The 26,609-nt window shown below is 29.0% G+C and overlaps 2 protein-coding genes across 2 annotated transcripts in view; one reads left to right on the top strand and one right to left on the bottom strand.

The window, feature by feature from the left end:
- LOC122508867 (adenylate kinase isoenzyme 5) overlaps positions 1-26,609 on the bottom strand; it is a 254,215-nt gene that overhangs the window by 97,875 nt on the left and 129,731 nt on the right. The gene's annotated exons all lie outside the window — the stretch shown is intronic.
- LOC122508871 lies at positions 5,505-7,268 on the top strand. Its single transcript, XM_043622468.1, has 2 exons — positions 5,505-7,068; positions 7,161-7,268. Exon 1 carries the CDS (start codon positions 5,545-5,547, stop codon positions 6,802-6,804), a length of 1,260 nt encoding a protein of 419 aa, XP_043478403.1. The 5' UTR covers positions 5,505-5,544; the 3' UTR covers positions 6,805-7,068; positions 7,161-7,268.

The raw sequence follows: 26,609 nt of genomic DNA on the forward strand, positions 1-26,609 counted from the left end.
ACATCTCTAAACATAAAATATAGTGCACAAATAATTTTGAGATCAAAACATGTATACAAAACGATGTTTTAGTTAGAAAATATTACGACTGTTCGACTGTGTTAAAAATTCTTTTGTATAGAAAAGAATTAAAATGTGACAGAATACACATTTAACGACTATACATTTTAATAAATGTATGTTTCTATATTCTATTAATTTTATTATAACTATATAGTTTATCAAAAAGTACTTTATAAATAAATATTTAAGTATTTATTTAATTTATTATTTGACGTCGTTAAAAATAAAACGCTACAACGAACGAAGGACCAGGTTCAAACTAGAGGTTATTTTTTAACGAAAAGTTTTGTTTTCTTCAGAATGACAGTATTTAATGACGATGTGTTATTATAAACTCTTTATATTTCATTTATAAAATTTTAAAACACATGAAACCGTTTTTCTGGGTTGTTTCTTTTTGGACGGAGTTGTGTTCATTCCCAATAAACTGAAACAACTAGGTTTGTTTTTCGTAACAATCGATAGTAACGAGGGTTGGAAAAACGAATCAGTTCCAAATCATTTTAGCATGTGTTCTGTTTTAATGGTTTAGGAGCAGACAATCTTGAAGCACGAAAAATATTTAATGACAGTTTTTCTAGTTTTTGACAAATAACAAATGTTTATTTTGAAATATAATTAACAATTTGTTTTTAAGGTACCATTCACTTGAACAGCGAATTGGACATTACAAAACGAATAGATAAGTGCGGAAATAAAAGGTCAAATCCAGTTGGCGGCGACGTCCAATAGCGTTGGGAATTTAAAACCCAGTGGATCTAACCACAAATAATAAGTCTGAATATGCGAGAAGGTTGACAGAAAATTTGTTTTCTGATTCAATCAAGGAAACAAATTGTTTCGATAATTTAGAATGTTATAAATGACTTTATAATTTCTACAGGTGATAAATGATTGGTAAACGAATAGAAAACGTATTGTTTACGACAGTATGCGAATAACGACTGTGTATACGATTTATTAATATCTAAAGATTGTACGAGTGGGTTGTCGACAACATAAATTTAAATGACTGTTTTATATAAACTTTTTAATTTGTCTAGTTAATGTGTCACCAGAAGAAAGTAGAGGTCCTAGAAGCAGCTACTACGAAGAAAATTGATTAACGAAATGATTGATATTTTGATCTCTCAGAACGAAACTGAGACAATTAGTAACGACTGTTATTCATAGACAACACTGTCAAAGACGGTTATAACAACAAATTATAAAACGACATGTGTTATAACGACAGTAGAGACGATTGTTAATTAAATAATAATAATAATTAATAATTTTTATAAATTAAACAATGTCATACAATAGGAAGACAGTAAATAATAAAGAAAATTAAAAAACGAATGTTCATAAATACGAAAGTTTATATGAAGACAGTAAATAATAAGGAAAATTAAAAAAAAAGAATGTTCATAAATACGAAAGTTTATATGAAGACAGTAAATAATAAAGAAAATTAAAAAACGAATGTTCATAATTTAAATGATATGCAATATAAATTTATGAAAAAAAACGAAAGTATTGTTAATAAAGACGATGGTGATCACGATAAGTTGAAAGACAGTATTGACGATCAATCAGAGACGAAAAAGGCGGAAAATCAGGCAATAACGAAAGGATATTTGTTAATTTTTAATCATAAATGACAGTTTGAATATAAACGATAGTGCTGACTCAAATTGACTGAATCTTACCCCCTTTTTTTATATGACCTTGACGATGCATAGAAAAAAAATAAAACTACAGATTCAGCAACGAATGAACGATGATGAATAGCTAAAGCGACTTAGAATTATAGATAAATCTATTTGCCCAGTACTCTAAGATAATTACTGTTCCTTTAATTCAGACGAAATTTAAAAAATAAATAAATTTAAAAAAAAAATAAATAAAAATAAACGAATTGTTAACGAAAAATTAAACGACAATTACTAATAATAACTTTAAACCAAATGACTGATCTTTCCATGAATTCGCTTCAGAGGAAACTTAAAATGAATTATTATTAGCGAATTAGTAATGACAGTATAGTATTAATTGTTTAATAATTAATAATGGTTTCAATAAATTATTATTATTTTATAATCTAATAATTAATTTAATTGTTAACGAATAAATAATTGAACTTTAAATTAATCTACAACCTTTTGTGTATCTTTACGAGTTGTTGGCGGATAAATTACAGACGATAGATTTGTTTCATATTTTAAATACGACAGTTATTTTCTTTAAATTCCTTTTAAAAATAAATAAAAAGAAAAACGAATTTAAATTGCAAGCAATCCTCATAAATGGAATAAGTATAGTTTACTGTATGGTATTTTTTTTATATACTTGCGATAAAAACGAAACTTTAAGTAAACTAAAGAAACGATGCGAAATAAAATTTAACGAGTGCAACTGAAACAAATATAATTAATTAAATATGATACGAAATGAGATTCTATAAATTTTCTTTTTGATCGACGTGAGAAACTTATTTCTAATTATAAAAACAAAAAAAAACGAGAAGAGAAGAAAAACAATTTTTGTTTTAAAAGGTTTAAATAATGAAAAATAGACGAAACGCTTTTTAATTTAATAACGAATAAAGTATTAATTGTTTTTAAAATTCTATTGTTTTGGCCCAAAACAAATCGAATACTGTCAGTTTACAAAAATCCTTTGTATTTTAAAGTGACAGAAATTATTTTAAATTACTTGAAACCTAAACAAAACGGAATGTTCAAGTAAATGATATAAGTCACATAAAGAAAAACGATTGCTCTTGAAAGAATCAAGAATTCAAAAACAATATTTTTACAAATGTCAAAGCTTTACTTTTTATAAGACTGCCATCAGTCTATGACGACTGTCGCTCATTAAAAAAAAATTTTAAAAAAAACGTTAGGAAAACAAACAGGTATTGTATGTTAAATCAAATCATTATTCCGTCAATGCCTAATAATATTTTCACCTTGGTAGAAAAATATAATTCACCTAATTATTTCTTCAACCATAAGAAAGTCCGATTATAAATGCAGCAATAATTATAACGATATGTCTCGAAAATAATATTTATTATTTCGATAATAAAAAAAATAATAATAAACGATTACTTTGTCCTAAAGATTGATTTAAAAATATAAATACAGGAATTTATGTTTTCAAAGAAATATTAATCATTTCAAATGTTATTTTAGACAAGTTTTTCGATTTATTTAAACGATATTTATGTGAATAGTTTTAACCCTAAAACGAACGAATTGTTTGCATCAAACTTATATATACAAAACTTTATAGGTTTAACACTGCAGATACTTCGTATTGTTTTTGACACTACTGTAGATTACAAAAAAAAAGCGAATCAAAATAACGAAATTCTCAAAAATAAGTGAAAGCCGAAATAACGATTGTACAACAAACGACTTGATGGAAACAACTGAAAAATATATTAATACTCTAAAAATAACATTTTTGCCAAATTTTACAAAAGGACAATGATAAAATGGTTAACGAAAGTTTCCAAAATCTCAGCAATTGCAAAAGTTCAAATTTCTACAACACAATAATAAAGCGAAAATTAACGAACGTAAGTAAACAATATTCTAGATGAATTCAAATTATTCTCATAACGATTTTGTTAAAACAAATACAGCTATATTGTAGCGTATACAAACTGATTAAATGACTATTGGTTATTTACGAAAGTTAGAGGAATATAATAGAAATAAAATAAAAGCCTAAAATCTAAATAATTTTCGACGACAGTCTTCTAAATTAGTAAGTTATTAGAAATATATCCTTCCATAGTTTGATAATGTTGATAATGTATATGATCTTGGGAAGGTAAGATTTGAATAAAAAATTCAAAAGTGTGTCGTTAAAAGAGCGACGTTTCGTTGGCTAGGGTTTGCCAACCTCATCAGGCTAAAATTTTATTAAATAGATAGGTTACACATCAGTATTTCTTTGGAAAGGTCTAAAAGCACTATTTCAATAAATTAACAATAATGATATACCTAAATTTCGTTAGAACATCGAACACATGCTAACACGTCAAAGATTAAAATTCTGTCAAAATATAATAAAAAATCACTCCACACTTATAAAAATAAAATTTAAAGTAGAGAGAAGACATTCTCACACAGCGATTCACTGTCAACTGAAAAGAAATTTAATTATCTTACAAAGTCAAACCAGGAAACACGTGAGAGAAGTCAATGAACCAAAACATAAACACATTCTTAAATGAGGTACAAGTTATATTGATTTTATTATTTTCTCTATGGACACGAGTCCATACGTCTAAGTAAAGGAAAGAATGTTTTGTTTAAGGTGAAGATATCTTCCTTTCTGTTGATAGTGGAATGATTTGTTTTTATATGGATCATTTCAGATATTCGTCTTTTTTAAAATTAGGTTCATTATCCAATATTTTTGTATTTTCCCAATCAAAATCATGATTAAAATTTAAACGATGTCGATAGACCACAGAATTATCATTTACTTTTTTATGTTCGTTGATGCGAGTTTGTAGTGATCGCTTTGTCTCTCCTATATAAGTTGCTGGGCAGTCTTTACAATCAAACTTATATACGACATTCGTTTTATCCCATTTTTTAGTTGTATCTTTTCCCAATTTTATAATAGAATTAGAGTTTTTGTTAACGATGGGAATAGAGGTACAATTAAATTCCCTAAGAACATTTGACAACTTAAAGAAATATTTTTCATTAAAGGGCAAAGCAACCTTGGGGATTTGACTATATATACTAACTCTATTTTGATCGTTATTATTCTCATTCAAATATTTTAATTTGTTCATTCTAATACCAACATGTTTTTCAATAAAATCTAAAGGATAACTATTGTTTTTTAGAATTTTTCTAATTTTCTTCAAGTTGTCAAAATGGAATTTTTTATTGGATAATGAAATGGCTCTATCAACTAAGTTGTACACAATATTCTTTTTTTGTTGAATTGGATGATCTGAAAAATAATTAATTAGTCTGTCGGAAGAAGTAGGTTTTTGATACCAGTCAGTGATTATATGATTATTTTCTCTAATGAGTGTCAAGTCAAGAAAGTTAATGGAATTGTTCTTTTCTATTTCCATAGTAAATTGTAACTTTTGGTTATAAGAATTGAAAGTGTCAATTACAAGATCGACGTGTTCTCTTCTTACAGCCAAAATTGTATCATCCACATATCTGAAGTAGAATAGTGGAACACAATTATATTTTTCTTTTAATATTTCAAGACAATCACTTTCCAGATCATCCATAACAAGGTCGGAAACAAAGGCCGAGATTGGTGAGCCCATAGGCGTTCCGTAAATCTGTCTATAAAATTTTCCGTCGAGTGAGAAATACGTGTTATTGAATACAAACTTAGTGCAGTCGATGATGTCGCAGAATGGAATTTTACATTTTTGATTTATAGAGCGTATGCGTCGATCTAAACAATAGTTTAGAATTAAAAAACAAATTATGTAACCTTGCCATGGACGATGGCTATACTTTTCTTTCACTTGATGTAAGTTCTATGTTTACAAACATCTCCTGTGAACTAGTCATTCAGAGTTTAGATCGACGCATACGCTCTATAAATCAAAAATGTAAAATTCCATTCTGCGACATCATCGACTGCACTAAGTTTGTATTCAATAACACGTATTTCTCACTCGACGGAAAATTTTATAGACAGATTTACGGAACGCCTATGGGCTCACCAATCTCGGCCTTTGTTTCCGACCTTGTTATGGATGATCTGGAAAGTGATTGTCTTGAAATATTAAAAGAAAAATATAATTGTGTTCCACTATTCTACTTCAGATATGTGGATGATACAATTTTGGCTGTAAGAAGAGAACACGTCGATCTTGTAATTGACACTTTCAATTCTTATAACCAAAAGTTACAATTTACTATGGAAATAGAAAAGAACAATTCCATTAACTTTCTTGACTTGACACTCATTAGAGAAAATAATCATATAATCACTGACTGGTATCAAAAACCTACTTCTTCCGACAGACTAATTAATTATTTTTCAGATCATCCAATTCAACAAAAAAAGAATATTGTGTACAACTTAGTTGATAGAGCCATTTCATTATCCAATAAAAAATTCCATTTTGACAACTTGAAGAAAATTAGAAAAATTCTAAAAAACAATAGTTATCCTTTAGATTTTATTGAAAAACATGTTGGTATTAGAATGAACAAATTAAAATATTTGAATGAGAATAATAACGATCAAAATAGAGTTAGTATATATAGTCAAATCCCCAAGGTTGCTTTGCCCTTTAATGAAAAATATTTCTTTAAGTTGTCAAATGTTCTTAGGGAATTTAATTGTACCTCTATTCCCATCGTTAACAAAAACTCTAATTCTATTATAAAATTGGGAAAAGATACAACTAAAAAATGGGATAAAACGAATGTCGTATATAAGTTTGATTGTAAAGACTGCCCAGCAACTTATATAGGAGAGACAAAGCGATCACTACAAACTCGCATCAACGAACATAAAAAAGTAAATGATAATTCTGTGGTCTATCGACATCGTTTAAATTTTAATCATGATTTTGATTGGGAAAATACAAAAATATTGGATAATGAACCTAATTTTAAAAAAAGACGAATATCTGAAATGATCCATATAAAAACAAATCATTCCACTATCAACAGAAAGGAAGATATCTTCACCTTAAACAAAACATTCTTTCCTTTACTTAGACGTATGGACTCGTGTCCATAGAGAAAATAATAAAATCAATATAACTTGTACCTCATTTAAGAATGTGTTTATGTTTTGGTTCATTGACTTCTCTCACGTGTTTCCTGGTTTGACTTTGTAAGATAATTAAATTTCTTTTCAGTTGACAGTGAATCGCTGTGTGAGAATGTCTTCTCTCTACTTTAAATTTTATTTTTATAAGTGTGGAGTGATTTTTTATTATATTTTGACAGAATTTTAATCTTTGACGTGTTAGCATGTGTTCGATGTTCTAACGAAATTTAGGTATATCATTATTGTTAATTTATTGAAATAGTGCTTTTAGACCTTTCCAAAGAAATACTGATGTGTAACCTATCTATTTAATAAAATTTTAGCCTGATGAGGTTGGCAAACCCTAGCCAACGAAACGTCGCTCTTTTAACGACACACTTTTGAATTTTTTATTCAAATCTTACCTTCCCAAGATCATATACATTATCAACAGTCTTCTAAATTGTAATATATACATATATGTAAGAATTTATACGAAAAAGTTTTTACAATACAAAAATATATGACAGTTTGATAATTTCGATATTTCTTGACAAATAGAATCCTAGAAAGATTTAACGGAATGATACGATAAATAAATTAACTTTCGAATTTCTCTAAGTAAATTTATAATAAACGATTATTTTAACGAAATGAAATTAAACGATTCAAATGTTTAGATTATTTGTCAATAACAAAAAAAAATGTTCATAGTAAGAGATGATAAAATAAATACTTAAAGCAAAACAATTCCATAAACGAATTTGTCATTAAACGATTGGTTCATTAAAATAAAAATTGATAAGACAGTAAATTTTTAGAAAAACAATGATGAATTATTAAAAACGGAGGGAGATAAAATAAAGAACAGTTTACTAAACCTTAAAGACGAATTATTAAAAACGGAGGGAGATAAAATAAAGAACAGTTTACTAAACCTTAAAAACGATTATTAGAAACGAAGGGAGATGAATTGAACAAAAGTATAAATAAATAAAATTTACACACGAAAATTACGAGACTCATATAGTCAGAAAACAGTTTAAATTAGAAAAAACTGAATTTTCTGCATTTGCGATTGTTTTAAAGAATCCAATATAAAAGACGAGTTCATTAGAACCGAAAATAAGACACAGAAATTTTATTTTACATTTATATTAAGATTAGTGAAAATCAGTTGACTGTTAAACAAACGATAGAGTCTAAAAATTAAAACGATTGGTTGAGAAGAATTAATAACGAATTGTATTTGACGACAAAGTATAAATTATATTCCATAATAGATTAACTAATGATAGTTAAAAATAGTAAAAAGTCAAAATATTTATTTAAGATGAGTTTTTCAATCGAAAATACGACAGTTTAAGATCTCTTAAATTTAAAGCAAGTTCAATAATTCCAGTATTTAAAACGTAAAAATTTATGATTTAAAATAAATTTATGCGACAGTATCTAAATATTAATTTTTATACGAACAGTATTAACAACAATAACTCATAACGATCTTAATCAAACTCATGTGAACCTGAATGTCTGTTAGATATGAAAATACGACTTAGAGACAACGAAAAGCATGACAGTTATACAAGAAACAGATGTGAACGAAATTCTGATCAGCTAATAAATTTTATAAAATCAACAAATGTATTAGAACAGTTATCAAATCAAGAACGAAAGGAACGTGGAAACAAATGACAGTTTGGAATTCTATGAAAAAGCTCTTAATATTTCTTAAAGAATAACGATTAATTAGTTTTCTATCACATAGATAAAACTATAAGTTAAGATAAAATTTATATTATAATCTTACTGGAAACGAGTGGAACTTGATCAAATAAATAATTTAACGTTTGACTGAAATTAAAATTATATTTGAACTTCATAAGTAGACGAAACGATCTGTTTGCTAATTTGAACATAAGTTTTTGTTAATAGCAAATAATGTTTTTCAAATGTGATTTTGTAATTTTGATTCTTGTAATGCGACTGTTTCAAGACATTATCTCTTGAAATACTAATAATCAAATTTACATTTTTTATTGAAATTTAAGATTAAATATTGCTATTGATGAAAGTCAATATTTTAACAAAATTATGACGATAAGCGAATCCCCGACGAAAAAGTTTGACAAAGTTTTATTTACAACGACTAGTTAAATATGATAATAAAGCTGCAACGATATGTACAAAACTATTGGCGAAATAAATTAAGGCATATGACATGACGGATGTTCATCAAGAATGTATGAAATAATATGTTAAGTACGATTGTATAAATATCGAATGTTTTTCAATTACATAATAATCGGCTGATATAATAACGAACAACAAAGTTGTGTGATAAAAGTTCAATGTGTAACTATATATCTGTATATATATATATATATATACCTAATAACGACAGATTCCTCTTAGGTAATTTCAAAAAAACAACTAATATGTAAGACAGTTTCTCTTCTAGACAGTTTGAATAAACAAATGATTAAACGACAGTTCTTCTAAGAAAAATTTAAATGAACAACTGAAATACACGACAGTATACGATATGTGACGATGGTAATAAATATACTTAAATGACGAAATTAATTATTTTGAATAATTTTCAGTTACTGAATGAAACTCAGACATAATGATTGGTAGATGAGCTGTTCGAAAGGTGTCCTAAGATTTACAGAAGTTACATATATATCAAATTCGACAATGCTGAAATGTCCAGAATATTCAACTTGAGAAAGGATGGACTTGAAACGACTATATTTAAAATAAATTGAGAAACTTATAAATTATTTTAGCTTCAAATTTGTAAAATTGATCATTTTTATTTATATTGTAAACGAGTCAATCTCGGGAGGGAGTGTTGAAATATTGTATATTCGCGCCTAATATCTCGCTTGACTCTAACAGTAGTTTGATTCTACGTCACTGCCGTGTGCGCACGCACTCCTTCTACTTCTGGATATCGCTTCGACCGTGAACGTCTCGATCGTCAACGAGCTCTTAATAAACGACCGATTTCATCCGTATTTGTGTATTATTATTGACTACATCCTGCTCTAAATAATCTGCATGCCAACACAATAATATTCCCTACTTAAATTAAGTGAGAAATATTCTTACAATAAGAATATTTTCTACTTAATTTAAGTGGAACCACTTAATTTAAGTAGGGAATATTCTTGGCTCCTATTTAAGTAGGAGATTCTTAAAATTAGATTATCGTTTTTTCTGTTCGTGATTCACAGAATATTCTGCGAATTAATGAAAATCTGTTGTTAAATCAATGAAAATATATTCTTAATTCGTAAAATATTTTGCGAATCGGGTATTCAGTGTCATGAAAATTAAGATATACAATATAAACATTATATTACATAATATTTTGAAATCCTTATTAATAAAATCAGACTTTTGTCTGTACATTGCATAGAATTCAAAATTTCTATTATATTCCTTCTTTTTACACTCTACCCTATTGAAAATCCCCATATGGGAAACCACATGGGATCCTATGTCAAAAACCATGTAAAACCCTACTTCCATGAAGGAAACCACGTGGTTTACCATGTGGTTTCCCATGTCAAACCATATAGGAAATTGAGACAGGATTTTAGTTAGGAATAGACATGGAAAATTTGAACAGTTCATCTATGCATAAAACCATATCAAATCCCACATGTTTTTCCCATGTCAAATCCTAAACCGAATCCCATGTGAAAAACAGTATCATTTATTTATAATTATTTTCCCAAGTCAATCCCCAAGTGAAAAACAGTATCATTTATTTATAATGATTTTCCCATGTCAAATCCTAAACCAAATCCCATGTGAAAAACATTATCCGCCTTATTGAATATCCCTACATGGGAATCCACTTGGAATTTTACAAGAGATTTCACATAGGATTTTATATGGGAATTGACATAGGATTTCATGCAAGATTTCACCTAGGATTTAATGAGATATCACATAGTATTTTATTAAAGATCCAATGAAGAAATTTTCAAAGGATTAAAAATTATTTAATAAAAAATTAAATAATAAATAGTATTAGTGTTACAAGTCATCAAAAAAGTAAAAAAACGATCATTTGAAACACGTCCTCTCTGCTACAGGTTCTCAGCTTTTATATACTTCCAGAATCGTCTCAACAGCGAGAGAAGTCACTTTCGCCACCTAGCGGCGAAAGTATAGGAGCGACAGTAATCTTTATCATTACTAAGGAAACCATGTGGAATACCACGTAGGATTCCATGTGGTTTCCTACGTGGGGATTTACATGGGATTTTACTTAGGGATTCATTTGGGAATTTATTTCTACTTAAATTCCTAAGTAAAATCCCATGTAAATCCCCACGTAGGAAACCACATGGAATCCTACGTGGTATTCCACATGGTTTCCTTAGTAATGATAAAGATTACTGTCGCTCCTATACTTTCGCCGCTAGGTGGCGAAAGTGACTTCTCTCGCTGTTGAGACGATTCTGGAAGTATATAAAAGCTGAGAACCTGTAGCAGAGAGGACGTGTTTCAAATGATCGTTTTTTTACTTTTTTGATGACTTGTAACACTAATACTATTTATTATTTAATTTTTTATTAAATAATTTTTAATCCTTTGAAAATTTCTTCATTGGATCTTTAATAAAATACTATGTGATATCTCATTAAATCCTAGGTGAAATCTTGCATGAAATCCTATGTCAATTCCCATATAAAATCCTATGTGAAATCTCTTGTAAAATTCCAAGTGGATTCCCATGTAGGGATATTCAATAAGGCGGATAATGTTTTTCACATGGGATTTGGTTTAGGATTTGACATGGGAAAATCATTATAAATAAATGATACTGTTTTTCACTTGGGGATTGACTTGGGAAAATAATTATAAATAAATGATACTGTTTTTCACATGGGATTCGGTTTAGGATTTGACATGGGAAAAACATGTGGGATTTGATATGGTTTTATGCATAGATGAACTGTTCAAATTTCCCATGTCTATTCCTAACTAAAATCCTGTCTCAATTTCCCATATGGTTTGACATGGGAAACCACATGGTAAACCACGTGGTTTCCTTCATGGAAGTAGGGTTTTACATGGTTTTTGACATAGGATCCCATGTGGTTTCCCATGTGGTTTCCCATATGGGGATTTTCAATAGGGTAACGAATGCGAAAATACTATTAAGAAAATTATGTGTGTATGTGTATATGTGTGTATGTATTTCAGCAAATTTTCGACCGCGTATCACGGAAAAACGGTTCGATCGTTTGAAGAGAAACTTGGCAGTCTTTTAGGCATTAGCCTAACTTAAAATCCTAGCGATAGTAAATTAAAAAATATTAATATGGACGAAAGTTATGCCATTTTTTCAAAAATTCGAAAATTCGAAATTTTTAGTTTTTTAATATACTTTAGTGAATTGTACTTAAACTTGGTACAGGGTTAATTTTAGTGTTTCTTATTAAGATTTAATCGTCAGAATAATAAAATTTTGAATAACAAATAAAAAATGTTAGATTTAAATATTGAAAAATTAAAAAATTAAAAGCTTAAAAATTGAAATTTTTTGTAATTAATTTTTATACGGTTGTATTTCTTAGGTCAACAATAAAAATTTGTTGTTAAAATCATAAGTTTACTTTCTTAAAAGAATTCTATTAGGTCAGAATATTAACAATATCCATATAATTAATATGAGACTTTTGTCAGTGTATTGCACAGAATTCAAAATTGCTATTATCTCCTATAATATTAAGATATTCGCTGTCGTTTCGTCGTTTGTCGTTCGTGTAATTCCGTACTTCATCGTTTGGTCGTTCGGCATCACTAAAAAAAAATATATATGTATATATATATATATATATATATATAATATATATAATATTATATTATATATATATATATATATATATATATATATATATATATATATATATATATATATATATATATATATATATATATATATATGACGCTCCACGAGAAAAGGGACCTTATTTACTCTTGTCATAAGGTCCCTTTTCTCGTGGAGCGTCACACATATATATATAATATAATATAATATAATATTATAATAATTTATTATATATATTATATATATTATATATTCATCGTTCGGTCGTTCGGCTTTTATCATTTATTCATCGTATCGTATGTATACATACTCATTGTACGTACATATACGCATGCGCAGTAGTGTTCTGTGATTGTCAGGCATGCGCAGTAGTGTTCTATCAATGTTAGGCATGCGCAGTAGTATTCTATCAATGTCAGACACACGCAGTAGTGTTCTGTCAATATTACGCATGTGCGGTAGTGTCCTATCAATGTTACGCATGCGCAGTAGTGTTCTGTGAATGTCAGGCATGCGCAGCAGTATTCGGACAATGTTACGCATGCGCAGTAGTGTCCTATCAATGTTCTGCATGCGCAGTAGTATTCTATCAATGCCAGGCATGCACAGCAGTGTTCGGACAATGTTACGCATGCGCAGTAATGTTCTGACAATGTCAGCCATGCGCAGTAGTGTTCGGACAATGTTACGCATGCGCAGTAGTGTTCTGGCAATATTACGCATGTGTAGTAGTGTTCTATCACTATAACGCATACGCAGTAGTGTTCTATCACTATAACGCATGCGCAGTAGTGTTCGGACAATGTTACGCATGCGCAGTAATTTTCTGACAATGTCAGCAATGCGCAGTAGTGTTCTATCACTATAAAGCATGCGAATAACATTCAGAACTTCAAAATTGAATTTTTTAATCCATACATAATCTAAAAATTATTTTTCTACAATACAAAATTTCCAAAGCTCAAAATGTCCAAAATATGAAATTTTTAAAATAAGAAGTGTTGAATTGTAATGTAAGTGAAAAGAATTAGATTATTGAGTATTGAGATTTAACAATTCTATTTCTGTGTAAGATGTTTTTAAAACATCATTATTGTCAATGTTTTACAAAAATTTAAATAACTTCTAAAAACATGAACACTTTTAATGATCTTAAGCTTACTTTAAAGATTATTTTCAACAGAATGGGAATCACTTGTAGACATTAACGTGTAATTTTTTCTTAGAAATTGCAGGTCGGCAAAGTTATACACAAAAATTTCAATTTGAAATAATTTTTTTGTACAAAAAACTATCCTTCAAAAAATATAAAACATGATATGGCGTAGATTTTTCAAGAAAATTTAGTAAAAAAATATGTTTGAATTTTAAAAATTATTTTTCTGTTAACCCGTTGCCTGTTAACGACCGTTGGGTAGTAAACTTCTTAGCGCAAAATAAATGCAATTTCTTATGTAATTTATAAAATAAATAACGCATGATATTGTTTTTATATAATTATTAACAGACTATTATATACTATTATATACTATTATATACTATTATATACTATTATATTATATACTATTATTTACGATTGCAATGATCCTAAATTAAGTAATAAATAAATGATTATTTATTATTTTTAAATGATACACTGAGAGACCTTTGGGTCAGCAGCAGACTTTCGATAGGCTGCTACTGACCATTTTGGAGGAACGCTACAGGACTATACTTTTGGGTTGCTGCGGTAAAATTTTGGGCGCGTGACAGTCCCAAAGTTGTTCAGCTGCAAACCAAAGGCGGCATTCCCACTACTTCGGTGAGCTGCTCACCAACATTAGGGACTGTCACGCGCCCAAGATTTTACCGCAGCGCACCAAAACCATAGGGGAGCTGCTGTCACATACGTTGTTCCGCTACAGTCCCAAAGGTCTCTCAGTCTATAACAATTTAAAAACAAGTTATATTTATGAAAATTTATTTCTAATTTAAGTCACATTTAGTATATAAGGGTTTTTGGAGTCGGTGAATTTAATTAATTTTAAAAAATTCAAAATGGCGAACATCATTTTTTAAATTCATTTGGATTTTTATCAATTTCAGTACCTAAGGGTTTTTCAGGTCGCTGAATTTAAGTTTGACCATCATTTTTAAAACTTCAAAATACAGGATCCAAATTGGCGGACATACTTTTTGAAAATTTTTAAAATTCATTTGGATTTTTATCAATTTCAGTATCTAGGGATATTTTGGGTCGTTAAATTTAAATTTGTCTTTCAAAATAAAAAATTATGAATTCAAAATGAGGGACGTAATTTTTTTAATTCATCCCGATTTTTATCAAATTTTGTACTCTATTCTATATCCTTTCCATTAGCTGATAAAACGAATCATGACCCCAGAATGTGCCGCGTGGAGGCTGCAAAGGTTTTACATTACACTTTCTGTTCATTGTTTTTTTTTGTTTATAATATCTGTTTAAAATTTAAAAATTTTGTCCGACATATTAGATCCACCATTTTGAATTTTTTTTGACGTCATTTTTATATTCAGCGACCCCAACAACCCTTGTATAGTAAGTTTCATAAAAATTCATCTACCAGGTTTTGCTGAACAGCGAAGGGATTTATAAGATTGTTTCAAATTTTTTAAATTCTTTTGGTCTAAGTTTGTCAACTTGCATTTTCTAAGAAAAAAGTTTCGTATATTCGCATAATTCAAGTTATTTGAATCAAATAAATATATAGATAACAAAAATTATTTGAATGAGATAATTTTTTTAGTGTGCTAATACTTTTACGTATGCAAATGGAAGAACATTAATTCATTTATTATAAATTTGGTATAAGGACTACATAAATAATTATTTGACGCCTTTAAAGAGATATTGGTCTAAATTAAAATAATTAATTATGAAAAATAATTGCATATTTGATATAAATAAGGGAAATTCCACGTCAACACGGACAGAGCTCTAAACAAAAATTGCTTTGATGGATTTAAACGTTCTAGGGCTTAAAAGATTTCTACATTCATGTACTTTAAGATGCCGATGGGCGTTTTTTGCAAATTTTCATTTCCGATGCCAATAGAGCTGTCAAAAGTCAAAAGGTCCAAAAATCTCAAAATACTTTTATGAATTAAAAGCAAAAAACGGGGTAAATCAATTTGTAACTCATTCTTTAACAGTTTTTAGGGTCCCCGAATATAAATTTAAAGTTTTTTTTTAAATTCAAAATGGCGGATTCAATATGGCGGACAAAATTCAAATTTGAACAGATTCGATTAAAACTTGTTACTCGGGGGTTTTTAGGGCCGCTGATTACGAATCTGAAGTCACTTTTTAAAAATTCAAAATTCAAAATGTCGGAAAAAATTTTCAAATTTGATCCGATTCCCTTAAAACGTGTTACTCGAAAGCTTATGGGGCCACAAATTACAAATATGAAATCACTTTTTAGAAATAAAAATGGCGGATCCAATAAGTTGGAAAATTTTTTTAATTTGATCAGATATAATTAAAACGTGTTACTCGGGGGTTTTTTAAGGTATCTTATTACGAATCTGAAATCACAATTTAAAAATTGAAAATAGTGGATCCCATATGACTGAAAAAATGTCCAATTTTGATACATTTCGCTTAAAGTCTGTAATAATAACAAATTGTTTACATTATAAAACAGTATGAAGCTAGAATTTCTTAAAAGTGACTTCAAATTCGTAATCAGATATGCTAAAAACACCCGAGTAACACTTTTTAATTAAATCTGATCAAATTTAAAAAATTTTCCATCATATTGGATTCATCATTTTCAATTTCTACAAAGTAACTTTGTATTCATAATCTGCGACCCTAAAAGCCCCCGAGTAACACGTTTTAAGGGAATAAGATAAATTTGAAAATTTTTTCTTCATATTGGATCCGCCATTTTGAATTTTTAAAAAGTGACTTTAGACTACCCGTCAAAATTGAGAGACCACCCATTTTCAGTCGAATGAAAATCGTTTTAAAACTTAAAATTTATTGAAACTAAAATTTTTTTCTGCTCATTTTTTTAAAGATGATAAAATTTTGAACAGAAGAAGATATTTCAGAAGTCGTTTGGCGAATAATTCATTTAGATATTTTTAAAAAATCGCCATTTTCAATGTTTTACAAAAATTTGAATAACTTCTAAAATAAAAACTTGAACCAAAATAATATAAAAAATTTGAAACATTCTTATTTACAGAAAAATAATTTTTAAAATTCAAACGTATTTTTTTTTATTAAATTTTCTTGAAAAATCTACACCACATAATGTTTTATATATTTTCTAAAACAGTTTTTAGTACAGAAAAATTGTTCCAAATTTTTTGAATTTTTTTGTTCCAACTTTGACGGCCTGCATTTTCTAGGAAAAAATTACACGTTAATGCCTATAAGTAATTCTTATAATGTAGCAAATGACCTTTAAAATAAGCTTAAGATCATTAAAAAAGCGTTCATTATTTTAAAAGTTATTCAAATTTTTGTAAGACATTGAAAATGACAATTTTTTAAAAATATCTAAATAAAATATTGGCCAAATGCCCAATGGGAAGTAAACGATTGGTTCAATAATGGGCCATGCTTGGCGAACTCCGTTCCATTATTGGAACATTAATGGCAACCATCATTGGACCACCAATGGTTTAAACTTGGGATGATCACGCTACTGCCAATGATCGGTAGCCAAACATCGGGCCAATATTAGTTGCCAAGGAATTGCCAAGAAAACAAAATCGATTTTTAAAAGCTTGATTTTTTATTGGCAGCCAACAAAAAACCAAGGTTTTGAAAATTGATTTTTTTTAATTATTAATTAAAATTTATTTTCAAAAAATATATTTTTCAAAAATTAATTTAAAAAAAATATATTTTTCAAAAATATATATTTTTTTAAATTAATAGAACATATTAATTTAATTTGTCACCTCTGGTAAAACAAAGATGAAAGACTGATAAATTCCCTTACTTTATATCTCACAGTGGAGGGATGACTGTGAATGTTTTTGCGAGAGAGGAGCAGGTACTTATATAGAGCCAGTGAAACAGGTCACAAGCGAGAAGAAATCACTAGCATGTACTCTGGCGGCGTTTGTCGGAAGTGGCGCAACGTTGGTTGCCAAGCGCTGTGTCGATAACGTCAGGATATGCATGCGCGCCAGAAAACAGTTCCGACAAGCGCCGCCAGAGTGCATGCTAGTGATTTTTTCTCGCTTGTGACCTGTTTCACTGGCTCTATATAAGTACCTGCTCCTCTCTCGCAAAGACATTCACAGTTATCCCTCCACTGTAAGATATAAAGTGAGGGAATTTATCAGTCTTTCATCTTTGTTTTACAAGAGGTGACAAATTAAATTAATATGTTCTATTAATTTAAAAAAATATATATTTTTAAAAAATAAATTTTTGAAAAATATATTTTTAAAAAATAAATTTTAATTAATAATTAAAAAAAACCAATTTTTAAAACCTTGGTTTTTTGTTGGCTGCCAATAAAAAATCAAGCTTTTGAAAATCGATTTTGTTTCCTTGGCAATTCCTTGGCAACTAATATTGGCCCGATGCTTGGCTACCGATCATTGGCAGTAGCGTGATCATCCCAAGTTTAAACCATTGGTGGTCCAATGATGGTTGCCAATTGTTTTGCCAAGAAAAAACCATTGGGCACCAAGCATGGCCCATTATTGAACCAATCGTTAACATTGGCAACTTTCCGTTGGGTGACTTCTAAAAGATCTTGTTCTTTTCAAAATTTTATCATCTTTCAAAAAATAAGAAGCAAAATATTTTAGTTTCCATACATTTTATGTTTTAAAATGTTTTTCAATCACCTGAAAATAGATGGTCTCTCAATTTTGACCGGTAGTCTAGATTCGTAATCAGCGACTCTAAAAACCACCGAGTAACAAGTTTTAATCGAATCTGATAAAATTTTAATTTTGTCCGTGCGGAATGTCCCATATATATTTAGTTATTTTAAAAAAATTATTTTATTGATGCAAATAAATATTTATTTGAATTAAAATCCATGCATTACTGAATCAAGTAATTGACCTAATTGATTTAAAGCAATATTTATTAGATTCAATTATTCCATTCATTTGACTTAAATAATTCGAATTTGCTACAAATAACTATTTATTTGATACTACAAATTAAAATTTTTATATCAAGGGCAGTTCCATTCGAAAAGTAAATGGTGGATCACCGATTTTTCTTACAGTTTGTAATTTTGTAGTATTTGGGGTACTAAATTTTTGCTAGATATTTAGATTTGAAAAATTATAAACTGAAAATAAATAAATAAATGTCAATTTTTTATAATATTAAAAAAAAGTTAAGAAAAATTAAATTTTCAATAATTTGTTTAAATAATAATTTTTTATTGTTAAAAAAATATGCTAAGGACATCCTGGAGTTTCCTAAAAAATTTTAATAAAATTCATTGTAAAAGTTCCATTATTTCTATAAATAACAAGAATTCAATTATATCCAACACAAGAATTCGATTATTTTCACAAATTTTTCTTAATTCAATAATTTGTATTTCTATTATATTTTAATAAAATTTCCAAAAAGAATTTAATTATCTAAAAACATTTTGACAAAATTCTACAAGAATATTCAATTGTTTTCTAAAAGAATTAAACTTTCATAAGAATTGAAATATTAAAAATAGAATTTATCTAAATTGTTATTAAAAAATCAATTATTTAAAACTTTTTTTTATAAAATCCTCGCAATAATTCAATTATTTTTATAAATAATAAAACTCATTGCAGAATTTCAATTATTTTTAATTCAATTTTAATCAATTTTCTCGAAAAATGTAATTATTGAAATTATTCTTAAAAATTAGATTCAAATTCATCAAAAGAACTCAATTATTAATTTAATAATATGCAATTATATACAAAATTAATATTAATATGTACATATACTACTTATATGTATATTTTAACAATGAAGATGCTATTCAATAAATAATAAAATTTCAAATATTATAATAATAATGTGTAATAATAAATATATATGTAAGGAGAAATAAATAAGATGACAACCGAGCGAGGTGTATGTCGCTAGTATTATATTAATTAATGATCAAAAAATGAAAAACTCAAATTTCATTCTGATGACTAAATTCTAATAAAAAATACTAAAATTAACCCTGTATCAAATTTAAGTGAAATTGATGACAATAATTATTTCAAAACATTAATTTTGAATTTAAAAAATTTTTAAAATATATAGCACTAGCTGTCGTACCCGTCTTAGACGGGTTTTAGTTTCTACCAATACATTTAACAATGTTTCTACCAATCTGGAAAATCAAAAATAGCCGGGAATTTAATTTCACCGAAAAATTAATAATTAGTTACCATTAGCTATTTCGGTAGTATAATATTACTATTTGAATAGTCTCCACCCTTTAGCAAAAAATCAAAAATTCGAGAAACCGAATTTCTTAAAATTCAACATTTTTTTTCTCTTTTATGGCTTTTGGCTTCATTATTTTTGGGCTCTTCAAAAATACTTTACCTAATTTGTTATCTCCACCCGTTGGTAAAAAATCTAAAATTATGGAAAATTAGCAAAAATTCCAAAAACTGAATTTCTTAAAATTCAACATTTTTTCTTCTCTTTTATGGCATTTAGCTTCATTATTTTTGGGCTCTTCAAAAATACTTTACATAATTTGTTATATCCACCCTTTGGTAAAAAATCTAAAATTATGGAAAAATAGCAAAAATGCAAAAAACTGAATTTCTTAAAATTCAACATTTTTCCTTCTTTTTTATGGCATTTAGCTTTATTATTTTTGTGCTCTTCAAAAATACTTTACTTATTCAATAGTCTCCACCCTTTGGTAAAAAATCTAAAATTATTAATTCAACATTTTCCCTTCTTTTTTATGGCATTTAGCTTCATTATTTTTGTTTAATGTAGCAAATTTCTTACTTTACATACTGATATTTAAATAAAAAACTTTAATAACTTTTCCTGAAAAGCTTGCTTAAAGATTAAAAATCACTATCCCAGGTGCGAATTTAGGTTGGCCGCCAGAGTTTGAAGGTTGGCCCAAGGTTGGCCTAACTTTGGCAAGCAAAGTTTTGGTTGCCAGAGTTTGCCCAACTTTGGCAAGTACTTGTGCCCACAGTTGGCCCGACTTTGCAAGCCAACCATTAAATGCAGAGTTTAACCAACCGTCGGGCCAACTTTGGAGACAAAGGTTGGCACAACTTATCCAAACGTAGTTTAAAAGACTTTCAGTTTCGGTTGGCCGAACTCTGGGCCACGGTTGGCCCAACGGTTGGCAAAACTATGTGAAACACAGTTTAATTGACTTACATTATTTTGGTTGGCCGAACTCTGGGCCACGGTTGGCAAAACTCTAGAAACGCAGTTTAAATGACTTAAACTTTCTTGGTTGGCCGAACTCTGGGCCACGGTTGGCCCAACGGTTGGCAAAACTATGTGAAACGCAGTTTAATTGACTTAAACTTTCTTGGTTGGCCGAACTCTGGGCCACGGTTGGCAAAACTCTGTGAAACGCAGTTTAATTGACTTAAACTTTCTTGGTTGTCCGAACTCTGGGCCACGGTTGGCCCAACGGTTGGCAAAACTCTAGAAACGCAGTTTAATTGACTTGATTTTTCTTGGTTGGCCGAACTCTGGGCCACGGTTGGCCCAACGGTTGGCAAAACTATGTGAAACACAGTTTAATTGACTTAAACTTTCTTGGTTGGCCGAACTCTGGGCCACGGTTGGCCCGACGGTGGGCAAAACTTTGTGAAACACAGTTTAATTGACTTAAACTTTCTTGGTTGGCCGAACTCTGGGCCACGGTTGGCCCGACGGTGGGCAAAACTTTGTGAAACACAGTTTAATTGACTTAAACTTTCTTGTTTGTCCGAACTCTGGGCCACGGTTGGCCCAACGGTTGGCAAAACTCTAGAAACGCAGTTTAATTGACTTGATTTTTCTTGGTTGTCCGAACTCTGGGCCACGGTTGGCCCAACGGTTGGCAAAACTCTAGAAACGCAGTTTAATTGACTTACATTATTTTGGTCGGCCGAACTCTGGGCCACGGTTGGCCCAACGGTTGGCAAAACTCTAGAAACGCAGTTTAATTGACTTACATTATTTTGGTCGGCCGAACTCTGGGCCACGGTTGGCCCAACGGTTGGCAAAACTCTAGAAACGCAGTTTAATTGACTTACATTATTTTGGTCGGCCGAACTCTGGGCCACGGTTGGCCCAACGGTTGGCAAAACTTTGTCAAATGCAGTTTAAATGACTTAAACTTTCTTGGTCGGCCGAACTCTGGGCCACGGTTGGCCCGACTGTTGCAGCTTATATATGCATTTTGCGTTATGCACTCCCATGTGAGCGTAGCGTAGTGGTCAGTGTGTAAGTCTTCGGTGCGTTAGGTTAGGGGTTCGATCCCAGCGAGCGATAGATATTTTCGAAAATGTATGTATGAGATTGTGTTTAATAATAATAGGTAAAGGTTATATCTGATGTTCCCGCTAATAATAACGTGTTAATTGTTTAAATAATGTAGTTTTTTAATAATTTTTTACCTTTGGCTGTTGAAGTTGGCCAAACTTTGAAAATTGTGGTTGGCCCAACTTACGCATCTAAAGTTGTGCCAACTTTGGCGTCAGTCTTTGGACCAACCATTGAAATGTATAGTTGGCACAACATATGCATTGTAAGTTGGGCCAACTTCCTTATGAGTTGTCGGGCCAACCATCGTCGCCATTAGACGGTCGCCGTTATCATCTGTATGGTTGGCCCAACCTCTGGCACGAGAAGTTGGACCGACTTTGTAAAAGTTGGCCCAACTATGGGCCGACCAAAAAATCGCACCTGGGATTTTCTTAGAAAAAGGTTGATCTAAAAAAACGAAAAAAAATTTCAAAAAACGTCTTTTTTTAAAATTTTATTGTAGAAATGGGTTGTATTTATCTGAAAAAGTTAGCTAAGGATAGTTTTGCATTTATTTTACAAAAGATAAAAAATTTGCATTTTTTTGATTTTTCGAATTTTTTGGAAAAATGTCATAACTTTCGTTCAAGTTAATATTTTTTAATCGGATAAGGCTATGATTGTAAGTTACGTTAATACCTAATAGACTGCCAAATTTCACTTTAATTGGTTAAACCGTTTTCAATTGATGCGCGAACAAATTTTTGCATACAGACAGACAGACAGAAATTTTTTTAAGGGAGAGGGCCCTAAGGTGGTCACCCATCTTTTGAACGACTGTAGATTTCAAATGGAATTATATATAAAGGACAATAATACGGCGTTTGAAACTTTATCTTATCACCTAACTTCCTATCATAAAGTTTTTTTCATTTCATTAATAAAAAAAAAGTTATGGCACTTTTTAAAAAAAGTTGAAAATTCGACTTTTAAAAAAGTGGCCCCAAGGTGGTCACCATACAAAAATTCGCTAAAAAAGTTTTAAAAAAATGTAAAAAACGTACTATTAAGTTGTTTATTTAATATTAATTGTTTTTCAGGATCACAGAAACATATTACATAATATTTTTTTTGCACTTTGTCCTTTCGTCAAAAATGATACTTTTTGTGTATGTATTAGACAGGTAAAATTTTGAAAATAATTCTATTTCATTATTATTCATCATAAAACTTAAAAATTGATAAAATTCACATTCACAGTGATAAATCTTGATAAATCTGGCGTATAAACACATTTTCATAAAAAATCAAAAGTGACCACCTTGTGGCCAAAAGAGTGTCCACCTTAGGGCCAAGACACAATTTTTTAAACGTTAATGAAAAAATTTTTTAAAGCACAATATTAATTATATTCATTTGGAATATTATTGTACGATATATAAAGATAATTTTAACGATTTTTACTAATTTAAAATGGTTAATTTCGATGATTTTAACACCCTGAGAAAAAAATTTCTCGATCATTTAAAAACAGAAATTTTACGACGTTCACGTTACAAAGAGACTCATACGACTATTTACCTGAAAACTTTACTTAAACTTTTGTCTTCTCAAATAATAACAATAACAAAAAACATTTGAAGATACTAACTAATATACAAAAATTTTCTTAGGGTGACCACCTTAGGGCCCTGACCACCTTGGGGCCCTCTCCCCTACATTTTTAGAATTCTAATGTCTCAAAACGAAAAAAAATATAAAAATTTTCAAGTTTGGAGCAATGTACAGATAGTAGTCTGATTTTATTAATATAGATAATGTTCGTTCACATTAATAACTTTTAGTTTACTATAGCTACACTGAAAAAAAGTTATATGATTCAAGTAATTATAATTATTTGAAAAATAATATCTTATTTAAAAAGTTTTTATTTCGATCTAATAAGAATTTACTTCGTTTAAATAATTTTATTTAGTTGAATCAAATAAATCTTAATTGGATTAATTAAATAATTACTTGACTCTAATAAATGAATTTATTTAACACAAATAATGAGTTATTTTAAAACAAATTATTTATTTCACTCAGTTAATTGAATATTTGACATAAATAAAAATTATTTTAAATAAATAACTTATTTAAAAAGAGGAATTTATTTATTTCAACCAATTAATTGAATTTTTTTTATAAATAAACATTATTTGACACAATTCATTTTATGTTTTAAGTTTAATAATAATTTATTTAATGCAAATAAAGTAGTTAATAAAAACAAATAAAAAAACATTTAGATAAAATAAGTCAGTTCCGTTGATGATGTAGTTTGTTTTTCCTATTTAGTTAGTACGGCAGAGTTAGGGGTCTTCGGTTATAGGTCTTAGGCTAGATAAGTGTGACTGGGTTTTGATCCCCGTAGGTTTCAAATTTTAATTTAATTGTAAGAATTTAATGTTAATATTTCCAAGCATATGAGTCCTAAGAAGTATTTAGGCTAAATAATTATTTTATTAAATTTGACTATAATTAGTATAGTTACTCGAGAGTAAAAAAAATATTAATTAGAACGGAAGATATTCAATTTTTTCGAAAAATTAAAAAAATTGAAAATTTCTAAATTTTATATTTTTTCATGGATTGCTTCTAAACTTTCTATAGTTGAGTATTACATGTTATTTATTAACATTTTAGCATAATTTTGCAAAAAATACTACTTTATAACTAAAATGGAAATATAAAAACATTTTTTAAAAATCGAAAATTTCTAAATTTTACATTTTTTAATGGATAGCTTTTAAACTTTATATAATTGAATATTATATGTTATTTAGTCACATTTTAGCATAATTTTTCAAAAATACTTTCTTATAACGAAGATGTAAGTATAAAAATGTTTTGAATATCAAAAAATTAAAAACATTATAATTGATACCAATTGCTATGAAGCTTAATTCAGTAGTATTTGTGGGCTCACTGATTTAACTTTTGGAGATATTTTGATCAATGTAAAGACAAAAGTTAAACACGGTGTTTATTTTGGTTTAAAACAATTCCCGGCTTTGACTAAATTTTTCCTGGTTTATTCAACGGGTTTTTTTTAATAATACACGGAAAAAAAGAAATTAGCTGCAGCAGTAAACAGATGTTTGCTGTGAAATCTTTGAAAATTAGCTACCATAGCTAAGAAGTTTGCAGTGGCAGCGAACATGTTAGCTGTGACAGCAAACATTAGTAAAAATTTAGTCGAGTTTGCTGTCATAGCGAACTTGTTTGATCTCACATCGAACTTATTCGCTGTCCCTATTTCAACGAACAAGGTTTGCTGTGGCAGCAAAATGTTCGCTGCCACAGCAAACAATGCGTGTACATTTAACAGGGTGTCTACCAACCAGGAAAGACGTAAAATATCAGGGAATTTAATGTAACCGAGAAAAACTGGATCTACTTGCTATACAATTAGTTCGAATTAGACTGTACTATAACTCAAAAAACTGGAGGAAATTTTAGATTGATTTTAATACATTATATTGATTGAAGTACTACAAATTGAGAAATATTGTTTTCTGCATTTGGATTAGTTAAAAATAACTAATTTGATAATAAAAAGTCGGTCACTGTTTCAAATGGTATTATTTTCCTAATGAAATAGACAATGGTAACTATGTAATTATTATTTTTTCCCTGTCAAATCAAATTCCCGGCTATTTTCCGGTTTTCTAGGTTGCACTGTAAAAAAAGAGCGTCTTGGTTTAAAACGTTTACGTGGTCACATTTTAGACGTTTATAAGCGTCTTATTTGCCTTCTAAAATGCATGTATTTGGCGGTTATGTTTTTCATTTAAGACGCTCAAATAAGACGCTTATTTACATAAGACGTTTATAAACGTCTAAACGTCTTATTTTTAGACGCCATTTTTTGCAGTGTGGTAGATACACTGTTAAATGGATTATTAGAAACTACAACCTGTCGAAGACGGGTACGATAGCTAGTTAAATAATAATTTCGCAAGTTTAAAATTGTGCTAATTTATAAATTAGATTTCATGCAAATTATGAAAAATACACCACTAAAAAAAAGTTTTACTTTTAGCCTGTTTTCGAGGCTGAATTTAAGGTGTAAACGGAGTCAGCCCCATTAAACAAGGACAGACTTATGTGAAATACATGGGCTGAATTTAAGGTGTAAACGGAGTCAGACATTTTTTTCCTGTGTAGAATTAATTATCTTTCAAACGGAAATAGTTAGAGCATTGCAATTATAATTATAGAAGGGTGTTATCACTCTAAATAAATGTCCGAAGTCCCCTGAAGAGATACCTAAAGGTATTTGCTAAATATCTTTAGTCAGATTTTTTATATTTGTTCTTAAAGCCAAAAATGCACCTTGGGGCGAAAGGTTAAATAATGGGTGGGGCGAAAAGTTAATTGTATTTTTTCATGTTGTTAAAAATGTTTTTTACATTTTTCGTTTTTTTGGGTTTATTTGTTTAAAAATTA

Source organism: Leptopilina heterotoma, unplaced genomic scaffold, assembly GCF_015476425.1.
Source record: "Leptopilina heterotoma isolate Lh14 unplaced genomic scaffold, ASM1547642v1 Lhet_58, whole genome shotgun sequence".
Classification (NCBI taxonomy): Eukaryota; Metazoa; Arthropoda; class Insecta; order Hymenoptera; family Figitidae; genus Leptopilina; species Leptopilina heterotoma.